We start from the raw sequence: 25733 nt of genomic DNA on the forward strand, positions 1-25733 counted from the left end.
GATAGGTTAAAAGCAGCTAAGTGCTATATCCTATAGTCTATTTTTAACCAGTTCTATTTTTATAGTTCCATTGAAAGTTTTTTTTTTTATGACTGATTCAATAGTACTTTATATCTTTAGTATTTTTTTGTGTGTTTTGAATGTCACCCCACTTCATCATTGTTATATTTTTCTCAATCTGAGTCACACATTTTACTTAAGACTTCCAGTTATTCCAAAATTGTATTTCAATTGCACTCACAAAAAGCAATTTAAAGATGGCTTTCTGTTTGTTACAGAAGTCCTAAACACTCATGCATTTACACAATATTGTATATATATATATATATACATTTATAACATTTATATTTAATGTTATCAATTAAAAAATATATATTAATTGCACATTGTTTAATGGCATCTTTTTTTATGAAAGAAAGCATCACTGATACCAGTACCACTATGTCTTGTGAAACTGATTTATTTTCTCTCTCTCAATTTTAGCCCATTAATTATAGGCATTTGGCATTACAGTATAATTGAAAGCTTTTCTTTTCTTTTAAAATACATTTATTGGGCTGTTAAAAAAACTTTTAATTTAAGTGAACTTAAAACAATCTTCACATAAACCCATTATAATAAATGCCACATTTACCTGTGCCTTCAAAATAGCAGGGCTCAATTCTTTCTATTGACCCAGTCAGACCAGTTCAGATTTTTACTTGTCAGTCATAATGTTATTTTTACTTGTGTTTCACTGTCAGAATGCACACAAAGTTATTGTTTTTGATCCTTGTAAATACCGTTGTGCTTTAAGATTTTTATGCAAGATATATATACAAAAATTAAAGAGATATCAAACACTTCAGTTTTCACTGCATAAATTATAAATTAAATATAGATTAATCCTACTTAAAGCTATAAAAGCAGTCAGTGATTTTCTGTTTTTTGTTATTTGATTAACATTATGACTAACATCATTTTAAGACCTGACGCACATGACTCATATCTGACATCCTATTTTTTCACCCTAACTGTTTACGTACATTTAAGAGTTAATTTAAGTGTGCTTGCAAGGATAACGTTAACGTGTTAATTTATGACAGCACTAATATATATAATAAAAAAAATATTATTGCACTGATTTTCTGGTAATTTTTTAACATTTAAAAGGATTGGTAATGGTGATGAGTTTTCCCTAAAAATAAAATAAAAAAATGTTTGCAAGGCTATATTAATCCAGTCAGGATTTTTATCTATTGAAATGACAACATTTATTCACCAGTATTTCACAAACACATCTTAAACAGAGAACAAGACCATATGCCCTTGTGCATTTCTAAACATACTACTGAAAATCAATAACTAATACATACATGATTTTATGCTGCACTGATTCAATGTTAAGACACTGTAGCTGATCATACAGAGAATAATGCAGCAAAACACCAAGGGCAAATAAGCACAAAGAATCCAGCACTGACATCACAAAGCATTTCATTATTCACACAATAAATATGTCACATCAGCACATTCAAGTTCCCATGGCCTGAGCTCGGATTCAGCATGTTTATTAATATAAAAACAGCACTATCTGTAAATAATCCCTACAGTCAGACAAAACAGCTGTTAAAATGAGTCCTTAAAACATTCAGCTTTTATTCTATTGTGATAAAAATGTCATGACATTCTACTGTGGTGATTGTGACACAACAAATCTGCTGTACACTGTGATCTTCCAACGGGACCTTAAACAGTAGTCATCAGTCTGTGCCTACAGTCATTCTCATAATACAAACACAAGCATTCTGTCGTAAACAACACTTCAAGCATGTTTCAAAAATATAATTCAATCTTTTATGTTTATTAAATAGCCACAAAATTGTTTTGAATGCAAACAGTTAAAGATCTGGATGATCTAAGTTTTCTACAGTCAATTAGTCGATAATACTGAACCAAACTTCAGAAATCCTAGATTTTCGTCAAACATTTTTGGTATGCAAAGACATTGTGCTGGATCTCAGTAGCTCAAGACAAAGACACATAGAACCAGCCTTGGATTCAAAAAATCCATGTAAACTGAGATTGACTTGCTCTATCAAGCGTCATAATATTGAGACCAAGGTAAAATATCACTGTTTTCACTGTATCAAGACAAGAATACAGTATGGCATGTTTTTTTCCCCCTTTAAAACACCTTTAAACTCTCCTTTAAGGTAAATGTTACATTTTCAACTGTCATCTAAAACGTGTAATGACTCCCCTTTAAGTATACATTTTTTTGCGCTTCGACACCGATTTATGCTACAGTATATGCTGCATTATAGTGCATCATAGTCTTAACATTTGAATGCATTAGAGCAATACAGCTTCATGAGATTGCTAGAATATTTTCGTTAGCCACTTGTAGAAGATATCATTTAAATCTTAAAATCTAAATCTTACTGTTAGCAAACTCACAAGGTAGATCATGCGAGTCTGAAATAACACTTAACAGATGATGGATGTGCAACTACTATGTTTGATGACAGTCTCCAACAATATATATTGAGCACTCACAACATATTTATGAAGATCTGAGAAGACAGCGGTCTTTATTCGAAGTTTAGATCACGGCAGGAGTGCTTTACGATTTACGAGTCTATTTTTGAAAAATAATATTCCAGGTGCAACACAAGTTTAACCTAAATTTGAGGTTACAATAAGGGTCTTACTATTACAGTAAATGGGTCAAATTTTTTAAAATTTAAAGTGACAGTCCACCCAAAAATTAAAATTCTGTCATTTACTCACCCTCATGTTGCATTTCTTTCTTCTGCTGAACACAACAATAGATATTTCGAAGAATGTTGATAACCAAACAGTTTTGGTTCCCATTGACTTCCATTGTATTTTATTTTTTTTGTCCATACAATGATAGTATATTTTATATAGTATTAAAGTAGTATTTTAGTGTTTACGAATTGGCCCCATTCACGTCCATTGTAAGTGCCTCACTGAAACCCACATTTTTGCTTTCTTAAAAAAAAGTTTTTGTGGTAATCAACATTATACCACAAATGCTGTCGGGTTACTTCTACCATTTCGACAATCTCAATAGACAAGTACATACTAGATTTTAGCGTGCAATTATGTATGCTTTTTAATCTAGCTCCCGGGTTTTTATGGGCTAGGCCTAAGTGTGCTTATGATCATTTGCAGATATTCAGTAAGCACACTGAACGGTTTCATCACGTCAAGAAACAGGAAGCCAGATTGCCATCGATTTGTAGAGGGCTGTTAAATACGCAGAATCTCAAGTGATATATTCAAGTAATTTTCACAATTCTGTGGCCAGCAAGTCACACGCGAGAACCCTCGGCTAAAGATGTCTTCCTCGATTGGAGGTTATGTTGATGGAAGCTAACACATCTATTTGATCATGGGGTCATCACCTCCCGGAGAAGTTAGGACAGGGAAGTCCACAAAGGGCTCGGTTTTATCTTCCTGGGGCGAGTTGATGATACCGTCTGGCATGGAGGTAAAAGCCAGGTGGTCATGTTCCATGATGGCCAGGCGATCCTGGGGCTTCTCCTTCTTCAGATAAAACATCTTCCTCAGCTGCTTCAACTGCTGCAGCTCACAGAAGGTCTCCAACACCACCAGCATGGCAATCAGACCGAGGAGGAGATACACTGTGGGACACAAAGGGGAGAGAGATGGAGAGATGAAGGAATGTAAACTTTTTACCGAGTTTATGCTAACTAAATAAGTTTAATGGTGTGTTTCACCTCAAACATTTCTCTGTATGCTCTACATGTCTGTGTGTGTGTTTCTTGCTTCATTGTAGCTTGAAGGGAGTTTTCTCCAGTCTGGCAAAATGTTACAAATGGACACTTAAACATCTGATATTAAAAATGTCTTTATATTTTTTTATAATAGGGCAATAAATTGCTATAACACAATAAAAATGTTTTTACTTGCAACACCCTTCCAACCACCTATCTTAAAGTGTTAGTTAATCCAAAAACGAAAATTCTATCATCATTTACCCGTGTGACTTTCGTTACAGCATTTACCACTTTGTCGCTTCAAAAAGGTTCATCAAGAGATCGTAAAACTAACCCATATGAATTGAGAGGTTTAGGCCAAAGTTTCTGAAGATACTCGATCGCTTTATATGAACATTTAAACACTGAAGCTCATAAACAGAAGCTCAACCGAACATGCTTGTTGCGCAAGAACAAATCTCATTGGTTCTTCTTGTAGAAGCTCAAACGTGCTGCGTAACACGAGAATGAAAAGTCAAGAGAACATCCGTTTAACATAACTGATGTGCAGTGCCGGCCCGTGGGGTTGTGGGGCCCTAGGCAAGATCATGAAAATTGGCCCCACTGGAGTAAAAAACTCTCATAACAATTTTATGAAGGAAGAGAAAGCACATGATATGACAATTTCAATATTTAAGTTTGTAAATGTGTATTAAGTGTAGCATTCAAAAATGAAAAAAATATTTACATGAAACTCAAATAAATGAAGTAAAATGTGTGAATTGTACATAAATTTTAATATATATATATATATATATATATATATATATATATATATATATATATAAAATTAGGCTATAGATTGCTCAATATATAAGTTTATAAAAGTGTAACATTCAACGTACATATGAAAAAACACTAAGAAACTAAGAGATTTTTAGCATAGCCCTAGCCTAGTACATAAAAGACAGAAAGCACACATAAAAAAATAAAGCATATAAAATAAAGCATAAATTAAAGGTATTTTTGTAAATGCAGTAGTAATTATGCATAATGACTAGAAATGCAGTAGGCTACTACATTTTAACTTTTTACTGATGATCACAATAATAAAAATGTTTTGTATTATTTAGAAATGTTTAAATATTAATTTGGAAAGAGTGAGAAACCTGTTTTTAGCGGTAAGGGAGAATGGATGGGGTGGGTTAGGACTGCATGATAATAATGGAACTGATAATCACAATTATTTTGCTCAAAATTATAATAGTGATTATTAATGACCATTATTCTCAGTTGAGAAATTGCAGAAAAAGAGACAGTTAATATAAATTAATTGCATAAATAGCCTATCAAAAGGGGTAAAACGGCCATTTTGAGGTCTGAGATGGTCCACCTTAATTTAAAAAAACTACGATAACTTCATCAGAGGATTAAAATCTATACAAAATGCATGGGTAGATAATTCTTAACACGCTGAATGTGGCCCAATTTTTCCATGTCTGTCTGTCTGTCTGCGATCATGGGCATTGTTACATTTATTAGTAAAACTAATAATACAGCAATAAATAACGCACTTTTTATAGAAGTCAGAAGAACACACCTTTACTTTGAGCTTGTCTTTATTCCTCAACCATTCTCCTCTTCCTTTTTTCAGCTCCAGAAAGATGGCGTTTGGATGCCATTTCTACCACAGTTTAACATATTATTATTTCAATTAACTAAAAATAGCATTGCTGTATGACTACGACTCTGACGAGACTTCGTGACGTTATTACCATAGAGATTATAATATTTGGTATTTTATTTTTGACAGCACATTTTCTGTCATGCAAAATGCCTCATATAGGCCTAAGAAATTAAGCATTACTAAAGGGTAAGAGCACCACAAAAAAAAAAAAGTCTCTTGTTTCTAAAACGTGAGCATTTTGGAGAGAAGTGTGGTGGAATCCGTGTGTGTGGATACTGTGATAATTACGGTACTCGAGGTCTCCCACTATATCTCGGGCGGTATTGTGCAAATTAGCATGTGACGAGCTACTGTGCATATTTCTTATGTTTTCGTATTTTATTCGTTCTATTGTTATGTATTTATTATCTTTTTCGGAAATTTGTCATGTCTGAACTATACAGAGCTATCCTTTTTATGTATGTTGTAGGTCTGGGTAATTTATTAGATACTCACCGTCTCTGTGAACTGTATCATGATTAGTCAGGTCCATGCAATGCGTCGGGCTTCTCTGACTGCGGAAGTCGAGATGCACGCACCTAAGTGAATTTTAAATATTATGCTTAATTAACGATTTATGAAGTATAGTTATTGTTAGATACAGGGGCCCCCTCTGGCAAGGCGGGGCCCTAGGCGACCGCCTATGTCGCCTAATGGACGGGCCGGCTCTGCTGATGTGTGAGTTGATGAATGTTTATATGTGAATAAAAGCCTAAATTCGATCTGTTCATCATATAAAGCGATCAAAGCCGTGTTTTCACCGTAGGAACTTTCCCCAGGAACTAGGAACTTTAATTCAGGAACTAGGAACTTTAATTCAAGGAACTAAAGCTTAAATTCAGAGGATGAAATCCAGTGGGAACTGTAAAGTCCTCCTACGTCACCAGACTATTTGCCTGGTAAAGTTCCTGGTAAAAAAGTTCCTGGGACAAATTGTTCCGGGTAATTTGGGGTGGTAGTCGGTGTGTTTACACCGCAGGAACCAGGGTCTAAATGAAGTTCCGGGTAAATATTTCCCCCTCCGAAAGTCCCTGCTCGCGAGGTAGTACTTTTTCAAAGTTCAGGAACTTTCAGGGGTGGGACTTGGGCGCTGAACATGCTGATTGGTTGAGTTCATGCCGCATTTTGATTGGGTGACTCCACGCAGCATTTTATTCAATCACCATCTGTTGCGGTGCGTGCAGTAACAGTCGTCTGCCATTCGAATCAACAATGGAATTTAAAAAATACAACCAATTTTCACTTTCTGGGGTTTTTTAACATTAATATGACTTCCCCTAGCCTGTATATGGTCCCCAAGTTTCTAGAAATTTTAATCGGTGTAAATGGAGCTTTTGCTATCTTTCTCTGCCTTTGAGAAAATGGACGCTCAACCGCGCTGATCTTGAATCTCCTCCTTATGACGTTATAAGGAGGAATGTTACCTCCCTTGTCTCTGCTTTGCCCGCCCAGAGAATATTTTCCTCCCATGAGAAAATGAGCTAGGAAGGAAGTAGGAACGCGCGCGCGATTTTAGTTTGTCCACGAGAGATATAATGGCTTTTGAGCGAGCGAAGCATAATAATTGCTCAATAATTGGATGTAAGTTACAAATGAACACCGAGGGGTTAATACAGAGCTGGGCTTGCTGAACGTCTGAAACTAAAGTCTGGATCAGTACCAACTCTCTTTGGCTCAGCTAACGTTACACACCTCGGACAAGTAAGTCAACTAATAATACAAGTTGTTGCTTTACTGTTTATGGTTACCTAGCTTGTTACACGTAGAATGTGGCTGTAACATTAGCTATGCAGTTACTTGCGCTAATGTAATGTTAGATAGCATCAAGTGTGTGTGAATACACACACTGTAACGCGAGTGTTGTACACTTCTTTGTTATTTGGATAGCGTTTTCCTGTTGGTTATACGGTGTGCGCGATATCCGCATTTCAAGATCGCAGAGCTTGATGTAATTGTAATAAGATAAATTACAGATGTTACAGATCTCTCGTGAAAGGCAACAGTAGGTTAGCGTTAGCTACATGATAATAACTAAACCATCCGAATAAAGTCCAGACATAATATTTTAAACTAACCATTCGGAAACGTCCTGCTGGAGCCGCTGAGTTGCATAACTTCTTCATCCGTTGTTTCTCCATCTGGATCAGATTCTGGGTCAAACTGAAATGCTTGAACGACTGCGTGTCTCCGTGCCATTGCAATATATCCAATGTAAACATGCATTGTCTACCGTTGCCGCAGATGGTCAAGGCCACACCCACCCTCCACCTTACGCCGCCTTTCTCCTCCTCATTAACATTTAAAGCTACAGACACCGAAACGGCCCGTCTGAAGGAAGCTCATTCTGGGACTGGCTTATAGTGGCTATAATTCTGCACTGAGACTGAATTTTTGGAAAGAGATTTCAGATACAGTACTAGGGACCACTAAGGCCTATATTAAAGCCTACAAAAAGTAGCATGTCATGGGACCTTTAAATTCAGAGGATGAAATCCAGTGGGATCTGTAAAGTCGCGCGCAGTCCTACGTCACCGGACTATTTGCCTGGTAAAGTTCCTGGCACAAATTGTTCCGGGTAATTTCGGTGGAAATGTTAAACTGCTCAATTCATATGGATTAGTTTTACGATCTCTTGATGAACTTTTTGAAGCGTCAAATTGATAGCTCCGTAGCTGTCTATGGTGGGACAGAAAGCTCTCAGATTTCTTAAAAAAGATCTTCATTTGTGGTTTGGAACGACATGAGGGTGAGTAATTAATGACAGAATTTTGTATTTTTGGGTGAACTTTTCCTTTAAGTATGGCATATAATGCCCATTTTCACAATCCGATTTTTGATGGATAGGCCTAAAGTTAAAGGAGTAGTTCACTCTAAAATGAAAATTCTGTCATCATATACTCACCCTCATGTTGTTTCAAACCTGTATGATTTCCTTTATTCTGCTGAACAGAAAGGAAGATATTTAGAAGAATATCATTAACCAGGCAGTTTCGGGCTCCCATTGACTTCCATAGTAGGAAAAAAATATACTATGGAAGTCAATGGGACCCAGAAACTGCCTGGTTACTGACATTCTTCTAAATATCTTCCTTTGGTGTTCAGCAGAAGAAAGGAATTCATACAAGTTTGAAACAACATGAGGGTGAGTAGTATATGATGACAGAATTTTCATTTTAAAGTGAACTATTCCTTAAGTCCTGTTCTAAATTTCTTCATAAAAAATACATCACATTACAACATGCTAAATAAAATAGGTTGCAAAATATGTTGTGTTAACTTTAAAGGAAAGGTGTGTATATGCCACTTCAATGATCATGAATAAAATGCTTTTAGACTGCAGAGAGTCAGAGCAAAAGAAATATGAGACTTCAAGCCAACTCAGCATGTGTTGGCCTCACAAATGCCATATCCTCCTCCACAATTACGCCACGACAGCAAATGTGGACCTTTCTCACCGACTCCCACATACTGAATAGAAGGATGGCGCCATCTGCATCAACTAAACCCACACAAGTACGCAAGCCATGTGGGATTTTCATGCAACTTTTTAAAAAAAAAGGAGAGCTGTACTGCTTCATATTATGTAATACAAACACTAGATGGAGCAGTAGAGCAGCAGTGGAAGAACATTTGAACCCTTAAAACACATGCACTTCCTTTTACCTTCCATCTGTTCCTATGACAACAGGCCAGACTTACACATGAAGATATTCAGATATACAAAAGGAAGTAAGCGGAGTATTTTTACTTACATATTGTACAGTTTCACTAACGACAACAGGAACTGAATCGACTAGCGCTTACTCAATAAAATACGTCACTATGAGAAAAAAAGGCTTGAGTAAATATAAGGGCCATTAAATTGGACCACAATTTTAACATTTTAGAAACCAAAAACTACAACTAGAACATTAAATCAGTTTAGATTACAAAAATACCACAGAACATGGTTATACTGACATATGTTATTCATGTCAGCATTTCTGAGACTTTTTTGAGTTTTTTTAATACACACAAATATTTATACTACGGGGCAGCTTGAATCTGATTGGGTGACACGTTTTAAGGTGTGCAATTATTTTCAGGGAAATGCACGGCTAAGTAGTTCCAGGCAGGGCTTGAACGCATTACAGTTCCATATCACCTTGCCAAATGATTTCAGGTATTTCAAAGGTCCTTACAACAGACAACAGCAAAAGAACCAAAACCCACAATGACACTAACCAAGAAAATAAACATAGTATACAACAGGATAAAAACAACAAATTATTTCCATGTCTATTTTGCCACAAAATTACGTTTTATGTATGGAAAGCACATACTCTCTCTCTCACTCTCACTCTCTCTCTCTCTCACACGCACTCAGCATTGCTCTGAAGATTTTATCAGTGAAACAGTTTAACAAAAAAAACGACATGGCATTTCTCACTAGCGAGGTAATAACAGCACTGTTCTTGGAGATGATCAACTTACAGTTTCGCTATTGGTAGAGGCACTGTTGCGAACACAGTTGAGAGACACAGAATCTTTAATCTCTCTCTTTTTCTCTCTCTCTAATAACTGCATTAGTCTGCTATCAGTGGCTCGAGCCTCCGTAGCTCTAAAATGATGTTTTGGAAATAGCAACATCTTAAGATGATGAGATGAGTAAGAAATTAGTCCCACACACAAGAGTGTTTTAAGGACAAAAATCTGACAAGTGTCTTGAAACATCATCGAGACAATGTGTGGTAACTAGTATAAGTGGAATAATTGACTGAGGTGAAACGGCCATTATTCCTTACATATTTAAGGCTTTCAGTCAAGTTTAAGTCCTCTATCTTTTGCACTCTGACAAAAATCCACACTTCAAGATGTGTTTCCATTACCCTTTAAATTGTGCAAATTGAAATTGCACCCAATGGAAACACTTCAATTTCGCAAAAACTCTCATATATCATAAAAAAGCTCGCATGAGGTATTTTTTCAGGCAATTCACAAGTTCACACTAAAATCAATTAAACAGAGCAAAGATTATGCGTATTTGGCGTGCTGTCCAGGGGGAGGGCTCCGAGCTCAGAATTTTTGTCCGAACCCAGAACCCCCATGGGGTGGTGGAGGGATGCTGTTAATCTGTCGACGAACGGAGGCAAGTTTGCTGTATATATATATACACACACACCTCTTAACTCGTTGATTGGGTTGATTAACAGAGTGTGCTCCACTCGTGTCTAATTAGGTTTGATTATCTGAATGTGCTCCACATGTGTTTAATAAGGTTTAGTTATCTGAACGTGTTCCTCCAGAACTTTGTTAATAAAACATAATTTTGAAAAAGGAATATTTCACAAAACTGCAATGGAAACTTTTTTCGCATTTACAGGTCAGAGACAGAGTTCTTTATTAAAATCATAAAGGATAAAAGAATTACGGGAATACTGGATTCTAAACAACAAAGAAATGCCACAATTAATCAAGACCTTGGCGCTCCTAAGTATAAGGGGCTTTCGTTGCCATTAATGCTTGGATAACACATCTACGTCTCCTTATCGCGAGAGGAAAAAATTAAGTTTTAGTCACATAACATCGGTTAATGGAAACGCCATCTTTTCTCAATAATTTTTTATCGACATTTAGAAAATATCGCAAAAGTTTTGCGCAAATCTGTAATGAAAACACGGCTGCATCAACTGTGATTTTCTGAATTTTCGAAAAATAAACGAATAAAAACTAAATAAACTCCTTAGCATGTATAGGTATGAAACAGCTTCACAAACTGTCTCGTTATTTCTGTTACAAATATTCATATTATCAAAGAAGTAGGCCTACTGGGATAAAAGTTTATATTAAAGTTTGAATATAAACACTGATGTCTATGGAAGTGATCAAAATAGAGCAAATCACCTTTTGAAAATAACTTGACGCATCACGATTGTATCGATTACATCATTACACCAGTAGTTGGCGACAAGTGACTGTTAAAAATGTATTTGTCACTGAATCATTAATTTAAGAGATTTGTTCAAAAACGTTGATTCATCCATGAATGAAACAAGTGAAGTATTTATGAGTGAGTCATTGAATCATTCACTCAAAAAACAAACAAAGAAAACATTTGGATTATTTAAACGTTTTAAACAGACTGCAGCAATTATATTTTGTCAGAACCTCTAGTAAATTTCATGTTATTTTGTTTAGTTGTCTGTTCAGAATCGTGGGAGAATCGTGATTTCTGTTTGAAACAAAAAAAAATTGTGATTCTCAATTCATCCAGAATTGTGCAGCTCTAAGCCAAAACAAAACAAAGCACATAGAAACCACACCTACCAGTGATGCCCAGTTTGTAGAGCTCACGAAACTTCTGGTTGAAGGCCTCTCCAGGCACATAGTCACCCAGACCGATAGTGGAGAGTGAGATAAAGCAGAAGTAGAAGGATTCCAGAAAGTTCCAGTTCTCTTCTAGGGCAGAGAAGATGGCCGCGGGGATGAGGAAGAAACAGGACACAGCCACGACGGCCAGCATGGTTGCATGTACGAGGGCCACCAGGGGTTTAGACAGACCCCAGCGCGTGTGCACGTACATAACGGGCCGCCATGTGCTATAGACCATGATCCTTTGCACCACAGCCGTGAGGAAGAGGAGGGTGAAAGGGATGCCAATCACAGAGTAAATGATGCAGAAAGCCTTCCCACCATCAGAGAGAGGAGCAGTGTGACCATATCCTGTGAATTATAAGGTGAAAATTACACATTAAACATTCCCATTTACTTAATGAAAACGTTTCCTTCAGAAGACTAGCATATACCCATGGATTAGCACACACTATCCTTGTCACTGAAAACAAAACCATACTGTCTCAAAGCCATTGCCAGACACAGATTAACACGTAGATTAAGTCCCATCCTGGATTATCAACGAATTAATCATTTAGTCAAGCACTGTAATTTCATTTCTGTGTGCTTGTCCCTGAGATAAACAGATTATATTGCTCTCAGCAGTTTGATGTCTCCCTAGAGCTCACAACTAATGGACAATCTCACATTATGAGCATCAACAATCAGGTTAGTTTGCAGGGTCTCTAAATGCCTCGAGCCTCAGACACAACCGTGCTAGAAGGATTTGCGTTACAGAGCAAAGTCAATTAATAAGGAAGCAAGGACATAAATGCCACTTTGAAAAGGAAATGACCAAAGAACAATTTCTAGTGATTACCATAAGTTTATGCCCAAAGTCCTGAACTCTTTCATGGAAACCATCTATAAACCTTAATGAAACAATTTAATAATCAATTAAAAAGGAATTAATGCCTATTGAGAGTGAGGAGTCACGTGCCGACTTGGGTTGATTTGGGCGGGGTCTGAGCCTGTCGGCCATGATGGAAGGAGACGCTATCGGTTGCCAGGGGCAACGCCTTCAGAACTACACAGAAGCGCGACTAAACATTCCAGAGCTCTTTCATTTTTGCGCATTTATTAGGCTATTATTATTAGGCTATTTATTATTTCAGCGGGACACAGACTGATCTACGAATACGAAAAAGAAAAGGAAGAAAGTAAAGCAATGCAAAAAGATAAAGCGAAAGAAAAGGGACCTTACAGGAACAAGCTCACACCAAGCGCAAAACAGCGGTATTTAGAGAAGATAACATATAATTCGTCTTGTGTTGACCTAACGGGCGATCTTTGGTCTTGTGAATCTTGTTCCCTGGCCAAACTGAGGGCTAAGTGAAATTTCATAACTTTATATTTAGGCTATTTAACTTTACCGTTGTTGTAATATTAGACTAGAGCGCTGACTTTGTATGTTTGACTGAATCGTTTGCTTTATTTCTTATTGTATAGCTTCTTGTACTTTTTACTTATAGGCTACTTACTTTTATAATGGCTATTATTGATAAAACTGAAATTCAACAAAAAGAGACAGGGTTTAGTTTTTTTATTATTATTTTTTTTTTATTACAGTGATGATCAGAGTACAAATGCACATTATATATTGCCTGAACCATATTAATAAGTTTAATATTTTTAAAATTTAAACGGAAAGAACAATTTAAATATAACAATTTAAAAAAAAAAGTTTTGTTATAAATATGCTAACGTTACATGTAGTGAATATAATAAATATGCGTTGCCTGAACCACATTTGTGTAATGTTTAAGATTTCTTTAAATGAAAACGAAAAGAGGCAGTGTAGTGTTTTATAACATATTTCGTTTTATTGTTGCCTAAAATGTACATACAGAGTGAGATAACCGGAGTAGCAGAGCGAGCTGAGTGACGCGCGTCCTCGGGAGTCATTCTCCTGAGCTGCACTTGACATTGAAGTCCGAACTTTGCGTACTTGCTATTGAGAAATGCCTAGTGTCGGCGCTTGGCTTCTTGTGACAAACACTGGAGCAGTTTTTACTTCCAGGCATGGTAAAACAGTGCGGAATTGCGAAAACCTCCTCTACTACCGAGTTAACAGCACACGTAAACAATGATGTTTTGCCGCTGGAATCCTGCCAACATGGCGGATCGAGGGGAGGGGCTCTATACCGTGACGACAACTCCTCACTCTCAATAAGATTTAACCAGAGAATGTCTAATATGGCGAGAAGTTTCACTCTCAGTACACTTCCGGCTTCTGAACTGGTTGCAGTTCCTCTCTGATTCCATATGAGGGCGCTCACAGGACGAGTGCAGAATGAATGGAGGTCTATGGCGCTATACCAATAAAAATCCACTTTTCTCAGGATATAATTTTTTGTCTTGTAATTTGAATGTTGTATTCGAAAGGAGATGCAAATAAATTACACATTGCTGGGTGTTAGATTTTTTTGAGTCACGTATTTGCTTTAAAAAGTCTTTTAAAGTGTCAATGACGTCATATACATGTACGACCAGAGATACTGCTTCACGGCAATCCTTCAGTCACTCTGGTGCGTTCGCGCTGTGCACTTTCTTTTCTCTCGAGGCATCGACAACACAGCTGACACAGGTAAACACACTTGTTAGAAGAGTTTTTGTTTTGTTTGTTTCTGGTCCCGCTGCGGATGACACGATGCCATCAAGCGGTATCTCTGGTCGTAATCAGTCCTTCACTGACCAATCAGCGTTCATTAGCAGAATGCTAGCGTGTTATGGGCAACAACAACTCAACCTGTAAGAAAACGAAAGGACATAAGTACTCGTTCGTTCAACTTTCGACCTAAAACCCATGTTGAACTTGCAAAATCTACAATCAGATTTGAGATTTATCAACGGCAATCGGGTGAAAGAGACACATTTAGCTGTCTAGCCCCATTGACTCCCATTCATTTTGCACTCATGGCGATCGCCCCCAGTGGAACTCTGGTGGTACTACAACCAAAATTCGGTACAATAGAGCTTAATAGGGAGTGGGCAGGCTCTCCGTAGACGGGCTCTGATTTAACGCTGTATAGAGAGCCTAAGTCCCGCCCCTCCGCTTCCGGCTCATGGGACCTTACTTCGGAAAAAATATGTATGGAAGTCAATGGCGAGAGATAACTTATCTTTTTATTCCGTCTGAACTGTGCCCTGAACTACACATATGATGTTTGTCAATTTAAAAGGTAATTATGAAAGTCAAGAAAGTCGCAGTTTGTCATAAAACAGAAGAGTAACGTTTAGTTTTATGTGAAAATCGCTCAATGAACTACATCTCTCGTCTCGCACTATGTACGTCACAAGATCCGTTGCTCGTATGTGTGTATTCTGGCTCAAAACACTCAGGCATGACGGCGTAACGTTACGATTATAATGTAAGACTATAGAATAAAATGACAGACGTTAGCTTCAGTAAAGTTAGCTTCATTCATTGAGAGAAAAGGTATGACGTCGCATGTGCGCCTTCTGGGTTTGTAGTCTTTGTAATTACGTATTTTCACAGTCTTATACCTCAGCAGTTTTACATCAAGCTGCGACTTTCTTGACTTTAAAATGTATCTTTTAAATTGACAAACATCATATGTGTAAATCAGGGCACAATTCAAACGAGATCAAAATATTTGTTGTCTCTCGCCATTGACTACCATACAATATTTTTCCGAAATAAGGTCCCATGGTGGTCGACCGGAAGGGGAGGGACTTAGGCTCTCTATAGGACCAGTGGTTTGGAAAATGGATGGGTGATTCATCTGCGTGCGCCATCTTCTGGTCAGACGTGGAAATTCAAATTAATTACGTGTGCGACTCTCACAGTGCATTCTGGGTATTCTCTAGCCATTGAGCATGAGTATTCTCTAGCCATTGAGTTTCCACTTTCAAAATGAGGAACATGATGTCCTTTATGTGATGACTGTGCCATATCAGGTTAAAAAACTGTGGTTATACTTCTATGGCCTTATTCCGCTCTCTATCAGACTGTCTTGTTCAAATTTCCCTTTTTAGATAAAAAGAAAGAAGATTTGAAACTATCTTTTGTGCAACATGCATACATGTAAAGGGGAAATAGATATTGAATATATCTTCAATGATATATTAATGATAAAATGGTTGAAAACAGAGTTTTCATTATTATTACGTTAATGATAAAATGGTTGAAAACTTTTTTTCCTGGTAAATCATCACAGTGATTTTACTCATACAACCCCATTTTTAAATTTTATTTAACACATATAAATTTTGATTTTGATGATTGCAACACCCTCCAAAAAAGTTGGGACAGTGGCATGTTTACCACTGTGTCACATCACCTTTCCTTTTAAGTACACTTTTTAATCACTTGGGAATTGAGGATAATATTTGTTGCAGTTTTGCCAGAGGATATTTGACCCGAATCTCGCCAGATACAAGACAGCTGCTCAACAGTCCGTGGACGTCGTCTGATTCTCCTTTTCATGATGGGTCATACATTTTCAATAAGAGACAGATATGGACTTCAGGCAGCCAGTCAAGCACATCCACTGTACGGCGTAGTGTCTAGCAAGTGCAGAATGAGGCCTGGCATTGTCTTGCTTCCCAGAAAAGATGGTTATTTCTATGAGCACACATCTATGATATGTATTTCAATGAATTTTCTCTGTACAATCTTTCACACATTTTCAAGTCACTCAAACCGTCTGCACTAATGCACCCGCATACCAAGACAGATGTCAGCGGCATCACTGCAAAGAACTGATGTATTTCTCCTTGCGCAACAGTGATTGAAGTTCTTGATGCACAAGTATACTTTAAATGACAACGGTTTTCCAAAGTACTCCCGAGCCCATGTGGCTATATTTAACACAGTAGCATGATGGTTTCTCATGCAATGACATCTGAGGGCTCAATGGTCACGCACATTTCCTGCCTTGCCCCTACATGGACTTCTTTGAGGAGATTTCTCTGGATATCCTGAATATTTTCATAAAATTATGTATGGTAGATGGTAAAAGACCCACATTCTTTGCAATCTGGCATTGAGAAATGTGACTTGGATTGTTTGACAATTCTCTCATGAAATTAGGAACAAAGTGGTGAGCCATGAGTCATGACCATGACCCATTTTTGCTTGCAAAGACTGAGATGCTCCTTTTATACCACTAACCCTCACTTATTACTACATGCCTTCTACCCTCTTAATAATAGTTCATACATTATAGTAAGTAAATGACCTTTTAGTATAATTCTAAATATGTGGTCATGGAGACGTGTCTTTTTGCTATGAAATCTTGAATGTTTTGTAAACTAATATTGTTATTACTTTTGAGATTAAGATGAACATTTACTGGACTGAAGCATCTTAGATTTACTTGATTATCCTTTTTTTTTAAATCATGTTAAAATGTATAAAAAATTATACATCAGGCTTTTGAGAAAGATTTATTTATTGTATTTCATTGCATTATATGATTTGCCCACCACGATTAAAACTACAGAGCTTTGATCATAAAAGCATTTAAATATCATCTTACTAAGATATATTATTGTAGGATATAAAGTGATAGGCCTAACTGATATTTACATGCAGACTTGATTTTCATTACAAACTCAAAAATTCATTTTTTTTAGCCATTTAAATAAAAACATCTGCACCAAGTTGCATATTTTTGTTCAATAATGAATTTTATTCATAATTAATAATTATTTATTATGTCAGTCTTTACAGGGTTAAAGAAGATAGTCTTTCATGTTATGCTGGTTTGGATAGTTGCACATGCTGAGGCTTGTTATGAATGGCGAGTTTCATAATGAGAGAAGAGGTTGTTTTCATTTAAAGTTTTCTTATTTCAGGGGAACACTATTGAGTCCACCTCAATAGAACAGAAACTAAAAATTGTTATCTGCATGTCTGAGCTTCCTCTTCTCTGTATATTTGAGCATGCAGGCCCATTTCAGCCTAGTTCACAATCTGAATAAGACCAAATTGTAGAGATCTTCTATAAAGTTGTTGTTGTCCGTTTCATGCCCGTTTGAGAATTAGATACCTGTCTAAGGTAACATTTCTGAGTTAAGGCAGGTGTTAAATGACAGACGAGACAGCTTCTCTCGAAGGGAACAAAGAAAATGGAGAAAAACAAAGGAGAAGAACTTCTCTGTTATTATCAGAATTGGATTAAACTTATTTGAAAAAGAGTCGGAAAAGGCAAATGAGATGTCTGTGTTGTGTGTTGTAGTTATTGATGCCTTGCTGAAGCCTTTAAAATAAATATAGGTCATTGTAAATATATAGAATCATCAATGGTGCACCATTAAAAAACATGAATTGCATCGGATCTTCAGAGTATCAAGTATGCAGGTTAGTTATTTAATGTCATGCAGTCATATAACTTTATGACTTTATCCGCATTGCTCAATGACTCACCTGTGGTTGATAAGACAGTGCTTGCAAAAAACAAAGACGAGGTGAAGTCCCAGTTCCAGCTGGCCGATGCGTTGTTGAGAATAGACACCCCATAGTTGCTGGCCTCCAACGCTTTGGACAGAAACCTCTCCAGCCGCTCCTCGGACAGACATTCGTGCTCCTGGAGGAACTGTCGTTTGATCTCTCTGAGCTGCTGGCGCAGGAGGTCTTCATACGGCAGCTCCACAGAGGAGAACACCACCGCACCGAATATGAGATATAGAATATAGCCGAGCACCAGAAACAGAAAATACCATGCCGATTTGTTGCTCTGAATCAAGCGCACACACGAATTACCGGCGAGGGATTGGAGCATCTTCAGTTTTCCCTATTAGATCCGATGTTGATGATGTCGGGCTCGCGTGGTTTAGATGCGTTTTAATGCCCTTGTTTAATCGAGTGGCTCCGAATGCAGCGCGAGGAAGATCGAGCTCAGCTCGTAACGGGGACGTGACGTCACTGGCTCTCGCCCACCAGGTAACACATCAAGAGAGGAAAGAGCATCACTGTCTGTGCCGAGTTTAACACCCTCCTACTTACTTACATCATTGTTGCAATCTCAGGCAGAGCATGGTTGCTGTGGAAAGATGCTAATCGATTTTGGTTCCAATAATGATCCCTTTGCTTATTTTGAGACAGAAATATTTCAAATGAGTCTGCTGCCAGCCATTTAATCGGTTTATTTCCACTGAACAGAACACATCAGAAATCAATGTATTAGACCTACAATTCTTGCAACGATTGGGCTATTTAATTTATTTTCAGGGACGTTTTAGAAACAGCATTTAAATGCAATTCAATAATTTGTCCTTATGTTCTACATATTTAATAAAAGTAGCCAACTCAAACGAAGTGCAGGCTAACATTTATTAATCGCCGTTTTTGATTCACTAAAAAAGTGAATCATTAGAGTCAATAGACCGATCGGTAAATGACATCAAAGTACCGCGGGAGCGAATAGAAAGTAGACGGCTCCTTATGCTTTTGAATTGCTCTCGCGATACTTTGATGTCATAAACCGATCGGTCTGTGCAGCGCCGGTTCAAGTCGAACAAGCCTATTCATTGGGGAATTATTTTGTTGTCGTTTTGTTGTTGAGTTGTTAGGTGTGTTTAAAGCGGCACTGTGCAGACCTATTGGTGTATGACATCAAAGTACCGCGAGAGTGATTATAGAGCAGACAGCTCCGTATGCTTTCGAATCGCTGTCGAGGTCATTTCAAAGGCAAGTCAAACACACAGGTAGGCTGCATCCAAAATCACATACTTCCTTATATAGTAGGCGAAAAAAGTATGAGACAAAAGAAGTAGGCTATGTCTGAATTCACAGTAGAATAGGCTACTCATTAAGGAGTAGGCCAAAATATGCGGATTACCTACTTCTTTCGATGAGATTCTGAGGTGTGTAGCCTATACGATGGACACTTTACTATCCCACGGAGAGGATTTGTGAATGGCAGTGAAGCAGGTGTTGTGCCAAATTTCGACCCCCTGCCAAATTATTACCCATTCATTGAAGTCAGTACCTGATTGCCTAATCCTAACCCCACCCCTAATCCCTCCCCCACAACTAATCCTAAACCTACCAATACTAGGGGGGTAATAATTTGGCGGGGGTCGAAATTCAGCACAACACCAGAAAAAAACTGACTCTGCAGGTCACATGAAAATGACAACATGGCGAATGTAGTACGTCCGGATTACATTCATACTACAGTAGTCAACATTTAAAGTGGATCAAAAACTTTCATCAAAGTTATACATGAATTTTGAACAATACCCGTTCTTGTCTTAGGACAACTTCGACAAACTTTTTTGATCCACTTCAAATGTTGACTACTGTACTTTCGCAACTGTCTTGATAACGTTGAGCAGGGCCGGAGTGGGGCCACTTTTCAGCCCGGGAGTTTCAGGCCCAAGACCGGCCCACTTTTTCCATGGTGGAATTCCAAATTAGCACTTTTTTAAAATTGGATAAATGAAGCAACAGTTCAGCTCGTACTATTGTGTAGTTAGTATTAATACCATGGGTTAACAAATAATGTAAAGGTTAAATAATAATTCACTTAGACTTTATAAGAAGCATAAGAAGCAATTGCAACTTTTTCACACAATTCTGACTTTATATTTCGCAATTCTGACTTTATATTTCGCAATTCTGACTTTATAACATGCAATTGCTACTTTATATCACACAATTCTGACTTTATAACACGCAATTGCTACTTTATATCACACAATTCTGACTTTATATCCAGGGCTTAAAGTATTCCGGCACCATGCCGGATCTCCGGCGTGCGGCCGTGAGGGGAAAAAAAATTGGGAACTTGCATGCGGTTTAATATTTTCGAGTCAATTGATTTCACCTACCAATCATATGAGAGGATCGCTGCTCTAACTAACGTTACAAGCCTATCAGAAGCAGAGCAGGGCGGGTCCTGGCAACACAATGTGATCACGATCCATACGTTAGCGTCGTCGGTGAAAGCATGGAGCGCAAGTTCATAAAGCCCGGGGATGATGTCTTACCCACGGGTATAATTTCCTATGCGGACGGGGGGGTATGTCCCCCCCCACTTTCAAATTCGTTTGTTGTGATTTTTAACCGCACGCCGTCATTGCCACAGAGGAGCAGGACCGAGCCTGTAAAATTAGTTCACTGAAAGTTCTAATGCGCAGGTATAGCGGTTGCGACCATAGACTATAAAAAAATAGATTGCGACACAGTTAGTGATGAAACGCGAGAAACAACAACAGGCTAATGTCATTATGGATGAAAAGAAAGAAAGGAGATGTTAGTTGGTTGATTCAGGAAATTAGCTCAGGTCAGGATAATGGGTAACTTCAGACTGTTAGATAAATATTAAATGTAGAACATTCTGTGTAGCTTACCGGTTAGCTTTCAAACCGCAGTATTTTCTGTCAGCAATGTATGAAAAGTGCTGTCAACGTCAACGCATGCGATTCATTTTTGTCCAGCTTTAACGTTTTAAAATATTTAACGCAATTAACGCAGCATCCATCCGTTCTTTCTTTCTGACATCCTTTAGCTAGGGTTATGATCACGCTCTTATTCACGCAAATGCTTTAGAACCATTCCTGCGCGACAAGACAAAGAGAACGCGCTTTCAGTGAATGTCCTGACACGTACGACGCACAGAAAGATGCGCGCCAGTATCGAGTTCTCTTTCGCGCTTGAACGAACAATAACACACACATTTATGCCAGAATGTCCTCTTTGTCGAGTATGATCACAAGAACAGTCTTAAATGAGTTAAATAAAATCTTAAATGGTAGAGAGAATGAGATGTGAGATCCTGTCAACAGCGGCAGATCTTAAAGTGACAGGAGCCATTCATTCTGTCTGTCAGTAAAGTTGACCTAAAGAACAGAGGGAGCAGAGAAAATTACTCACTGTTCTTGACTAAAGAACGCTTGTAGCTTTGATAAGGATTAATCTATATTTAATTTATAATTTATGCAGTGCGGACTGTTTTATAACCTTATTCAATTTCTGTATGGTACAGATAAATATGACATGGGTTTAATGATGATTGTCTTAAGTTCACTTAAATTAAAAGTTTTTATTTTTTTGAAGCCTAACGTTTAAAATTTTGGGGGAAATCATTTTCATCGAGATATAAGTAGCTATAATATTAGTGATACTGGCTTTCATTCATAAAAAGATGCCATTAAGATACAGCTGTAATACTTGAAAATAAGTACCCCCCCCCCCCCCAAAAAAAAGTTCAGGCTCAGGAATTTTTTTCACTTTAACCCCTGTATATCTTGCAGTTCTGACTTTATAAGCAATTGCGACTTTATTTCACACAATTCTGACTTTATAATTTGCAATTCTGACTATATCTGGCAGTTCTGACTTTATAAGCAATTGCGACTTTATATCACACAATTCTTACTTTATATTTCGCAATTCTGACTTTATAACACGTTTTATGACTTTATATCACACAATTCTGACTCTATATCTGGCAGTTCTGACTTTATAAGCAATTGCGACTTTATTTCAGGCAGTTCTGATTTTATATCTTGCAATTCTGACTTTATAAGAAGCAATTGCGACTTTATATCACGCAATTCTGACTCTATCTCACAATTCTTTATAACACGCAATTGCAACTTTATTTCAGGCAATTCTGACTTTATATCTCACAATTCTGACTTTTTAACACGCAATTGCGACTTTATTTCAGGCAATTCTGACTTTATATCTCGCAATTCTGAGAAAAAAAGTCAGAATTGCGAGATGTAAACTCGAGATAAAAAGTCGCAATTATCTTTTAAAATGTTTTATTCTGTGGCGGAAACAAAGCTGCATACCTCCTGGCCTCTTCCTCCCATCCATCCTCCCTGACGCGTACCGTTACGGCCGGCCCAGCTATCAGTAGGCGCCGGCGGAGCCGCGGTAGCCTCCCTGAGAAAACGTTTTGAAAAGACGGGCTATGGACCCAACCATTTCTATAGGAGGGGAGGGGAGAACTCCCTCACATGGTACAACCCATGCAGAGTTGCGCGCTGTGGTGGCAGAATGCGGAACGTGTGTATCCTAATGTAACTAATGTGACATTGAAATGTAAAAAAAAAAAAAAAAATTCCTCGACCGGCCCAAAAGTGAAGCGGCCCGCCGGGAATACTCCCGATTCTCCCGATTACCCACTCCGGGCCTGACGTTGAGTATGTAAAATCTTTGAAGTGACTCCCATGAGCACAGAATTGAGACCTACACTGTAAAAACTAAAGGAGCCTCAAGTATCCTGTTGGATACTCAAGGAACTTCAAAATGTAATTTTGGTGCCTCAAAGCTCTTTTTCCTATAGTAGGGTTACTGGAGGAGCATTGACAATCTTTGAGGTTCTTGCTGGAACTTATGGGATCCTTTAAGCACTTTGTATTTACTTCAGAGGTTCTGGAGTCACCTTTTCATTACCATGAGACCTTGAAGTGCTTTGGGGGAAAATAGAGGAACTTAAATGCGATAAAAGGGTTATTGGAAGATCTTTTAACATTTAAGTGGTTCCTGGAAGATCTCTTATGTTAAAGCCAGCATCTGGAGGAACCCAATGGTTCAGTGAGGACCGAATTAGATTATTATTCTATTATTATTATTATTATCCTATTATTATTATTATTATAGGCTACTTAAGTTTGATTCAGTATACATACCCAGGTGAAAAAGACGTACTATTAAATGTATTAAAAATGTACTTGAGTGTGTTTTTAGTAGACCTACAATACAAATATAGCCTACTTTAATGCATTTTTATTATTATTATTATTATAGGCAAGTTTGATTCAGTATACATACCCAGGTGAAAAAGATGTACTATTAAATGTATTAAAAATGTACTTGAGTGTGTTTTTAGTAGACCTACAATACAAATATACTTTAATGCATTTTTAATACATTTAACAGTAACTATAGTCTTTTTCACTTGGGTAGCTTACATATATTTAGTATAGGCCTATTTTATTAAGTCATTTAAACCTTAAACAACAACACTAAATAATAATAATATTATATGAAGAAGAAGAAGCAGGAGGAGAAAAGTATTATTCTGTCACGAAACTGCTGCTGTTCCTCTGCTGTCGTCGCTTCAGTGATGCTCGCGCGCAACAAAGCTCAGCTGATCGTCATCAGGAAACTAAGTAACGGCTCCTCTCATCAAAGCTTCCGCCGTTTGTTCGGCTCTCCATTACAAGGTTTGTAAACTCGCCAAATAAATATAAATACAGAGTCTATTCACTATATATTTAAACACACATATATATAAACTAAATTTATTATACATTACTACGTTTTTACAGTGTTTACCACTCGTTTATTGCACAGTATCTGGTATGAAGGTTTTAGCCGCGATGCTAACTACGTTGATCTAACGTTAATGAACAAATGGAAATGATTGACTTATTGTCTTAGATTGATTTAGTCATTCAATTCAACATATTTTGTACAACTGTGTCTTCAAATTGCTGATATACCCTAACTAATTTAGAAAATTCTCTGATTCTTGGCGTTTGTTATGAATAACAAAAACAGGTTATAGTTTGCTCTGTTTTTGTTTAGCCTAACGTTAACTTTACTTACTACAGGTGCCCTCATTCTCTCTCCATTTACTGGTCAATAAATATTATGTTGTGAATAATCAGCTTTGTTCTTTTGTTTCCCCAGAACAACCATTACATTTCTAAAATAATCTGAACATTTCAGTGGCAACATTGAATTACAGTAAGTTACCTGCACCACATGCAAGTACTTTATTACTATGAACTTTCTCTGTGTGAAATTGTATTGTTTGACTGTGTACTTGTGTTTTTTAATCAGTTACTCTCTGAAAATCTTTTCTCATGATCTCAAATCTCATTCATGTTACTCAGAAAAATAATATCACAGGTTTGATTCACAAAAAATGCAATAGACATTTTAACTCTGAATTATAACTTCAAGTTTAGTCTTTTTCGACAAAAAAATAAATAAATATGAAAAAGCAATTAGGCTTCAGAAGACTTGCAACACAACCCATAACACATGAGTTGTGAACTCATTGATTATTTTTAGGATCTTTTCTGGGACATTTTTGGAGCTTAACCATTTTTACATAAATTGTTGCATTGAATTGAACTAGACAAGTGTGCATAAGAATGGTTTCATGAATGATTTACACATTTTTTTTCTGCTTGTGTTTCATGCAGTGTCAGCGATCGGTGACTGGGGTTGCATTATGCCTGAGATCTGCTTTTGGGTTCCACAGACAGAAAGTCAAACAGGTTTGGAACGTCACAAGGCTGAGGAAATTATTTAAATTTCACAACTATCACTTTAATAACATTACTAACAGTAAATTTTGTACTTTGCAGGGATCTCGGAAAGCTGAAATACAAGTTTGATCAAGAATAAAAATCCTCCTGTAGACCTGAAAATCATTGAAGTGCCTGGACCATCCACCAGAAAAGAGGAAAAACAAACGGAAAACGATGCTGTACCTTTTCACTTTTCTAACTCGTTAAGTACCTCACACCAACTTGGTCCCATAGTGACATTTTTGACCACAAACGAAATTGCTGATCGTGTGAATTCATATTGAAATGACTGAATTCACCAGTGAACATTCACAGAACAACAGATAATTTTACTGCACCTTAACTCTGTTTCGGGTCGAAGCCTCTACTTCTACTTCCTCTATCTTGTTTCATGAGAATACTCAACAACCATTTATGAACACTGTTGATTCAAGTTGATTAAAAATGTCCATCATACTTAACTTTAAAACATTTGTGTTTCAGTCCGATGGTTAGTCTGACATCACTGTTTCCAAGTCCAAAAGCTTTATCAGATGCCAAAAACAAACAACAGTGCTTATATACACTCATTGTGCTGTAACCTTTATCTCTATACTGAAATCTCTGATGGTTAGTTATTCAGCTATTTTGAATCATAAAATGTTTAAGTCTGGGAT

The 25733-nt window shown here is 37.3% G+C and overlaps 1 protein-coding gene and 1 long non-coding RNA gene across 2 annotated transcripts; one reads left to right on the forward strand and one right to left on the reverse strand.

The window, feature by feature from the left end:
* Window positions 1-1233: 1233 nt before the first annotated feature.
* On the reverse strand, window positions 1234-18725 carry kcnk1b (potassium channel, subfamily K, member 1b). Its single transcript, XM_081350153.1, has 3 exons — window positions 18221-18725; window positions 11761-12156; window positions 1234-3653 (listed from the first exon to the last, which is right to left on the reverse strand). The coding sequence occupies exons 1-3, from the start codon at window positions 18573-18575 to the stop codon at window positions 3391-3393; spliced, it is 1014 nt and encodes a 337-aa protein (XP_081206279.1). The 5' UTR covers window positions 18576-18725; the 3' UTR covers window positions 1234-3390.
* A 5585-nt stretch (window positions 18726-24310) lies between these two features.
* On the forward strand, window positions 24311-25339 carry LOC308681785. Its single transcript, XR_014029061.1, has 3 exons — window positions 24311-24505; window positions 24970-25044; window positions 25135-25339. It is a non-coding gene; the product is annotated as an uncharacterized lncRNA (long non-coding RNA).
* The last annotated feature ends 394 nt before the right edge of the window (window positions 25340-25733 follow it).

This window comes from Scardinius erythrophthalmus (genome assembly GCF_964197995.2).
Source record: "Scardinius erythrophthalmus genome assembly, chromosome: 21".
NCBI lineage: Eukaryota > Metazoa > Chordata > Actinopteri > Cypriniformes > Leuciscidae > Scardinius > Scardinius erythrophthalmus.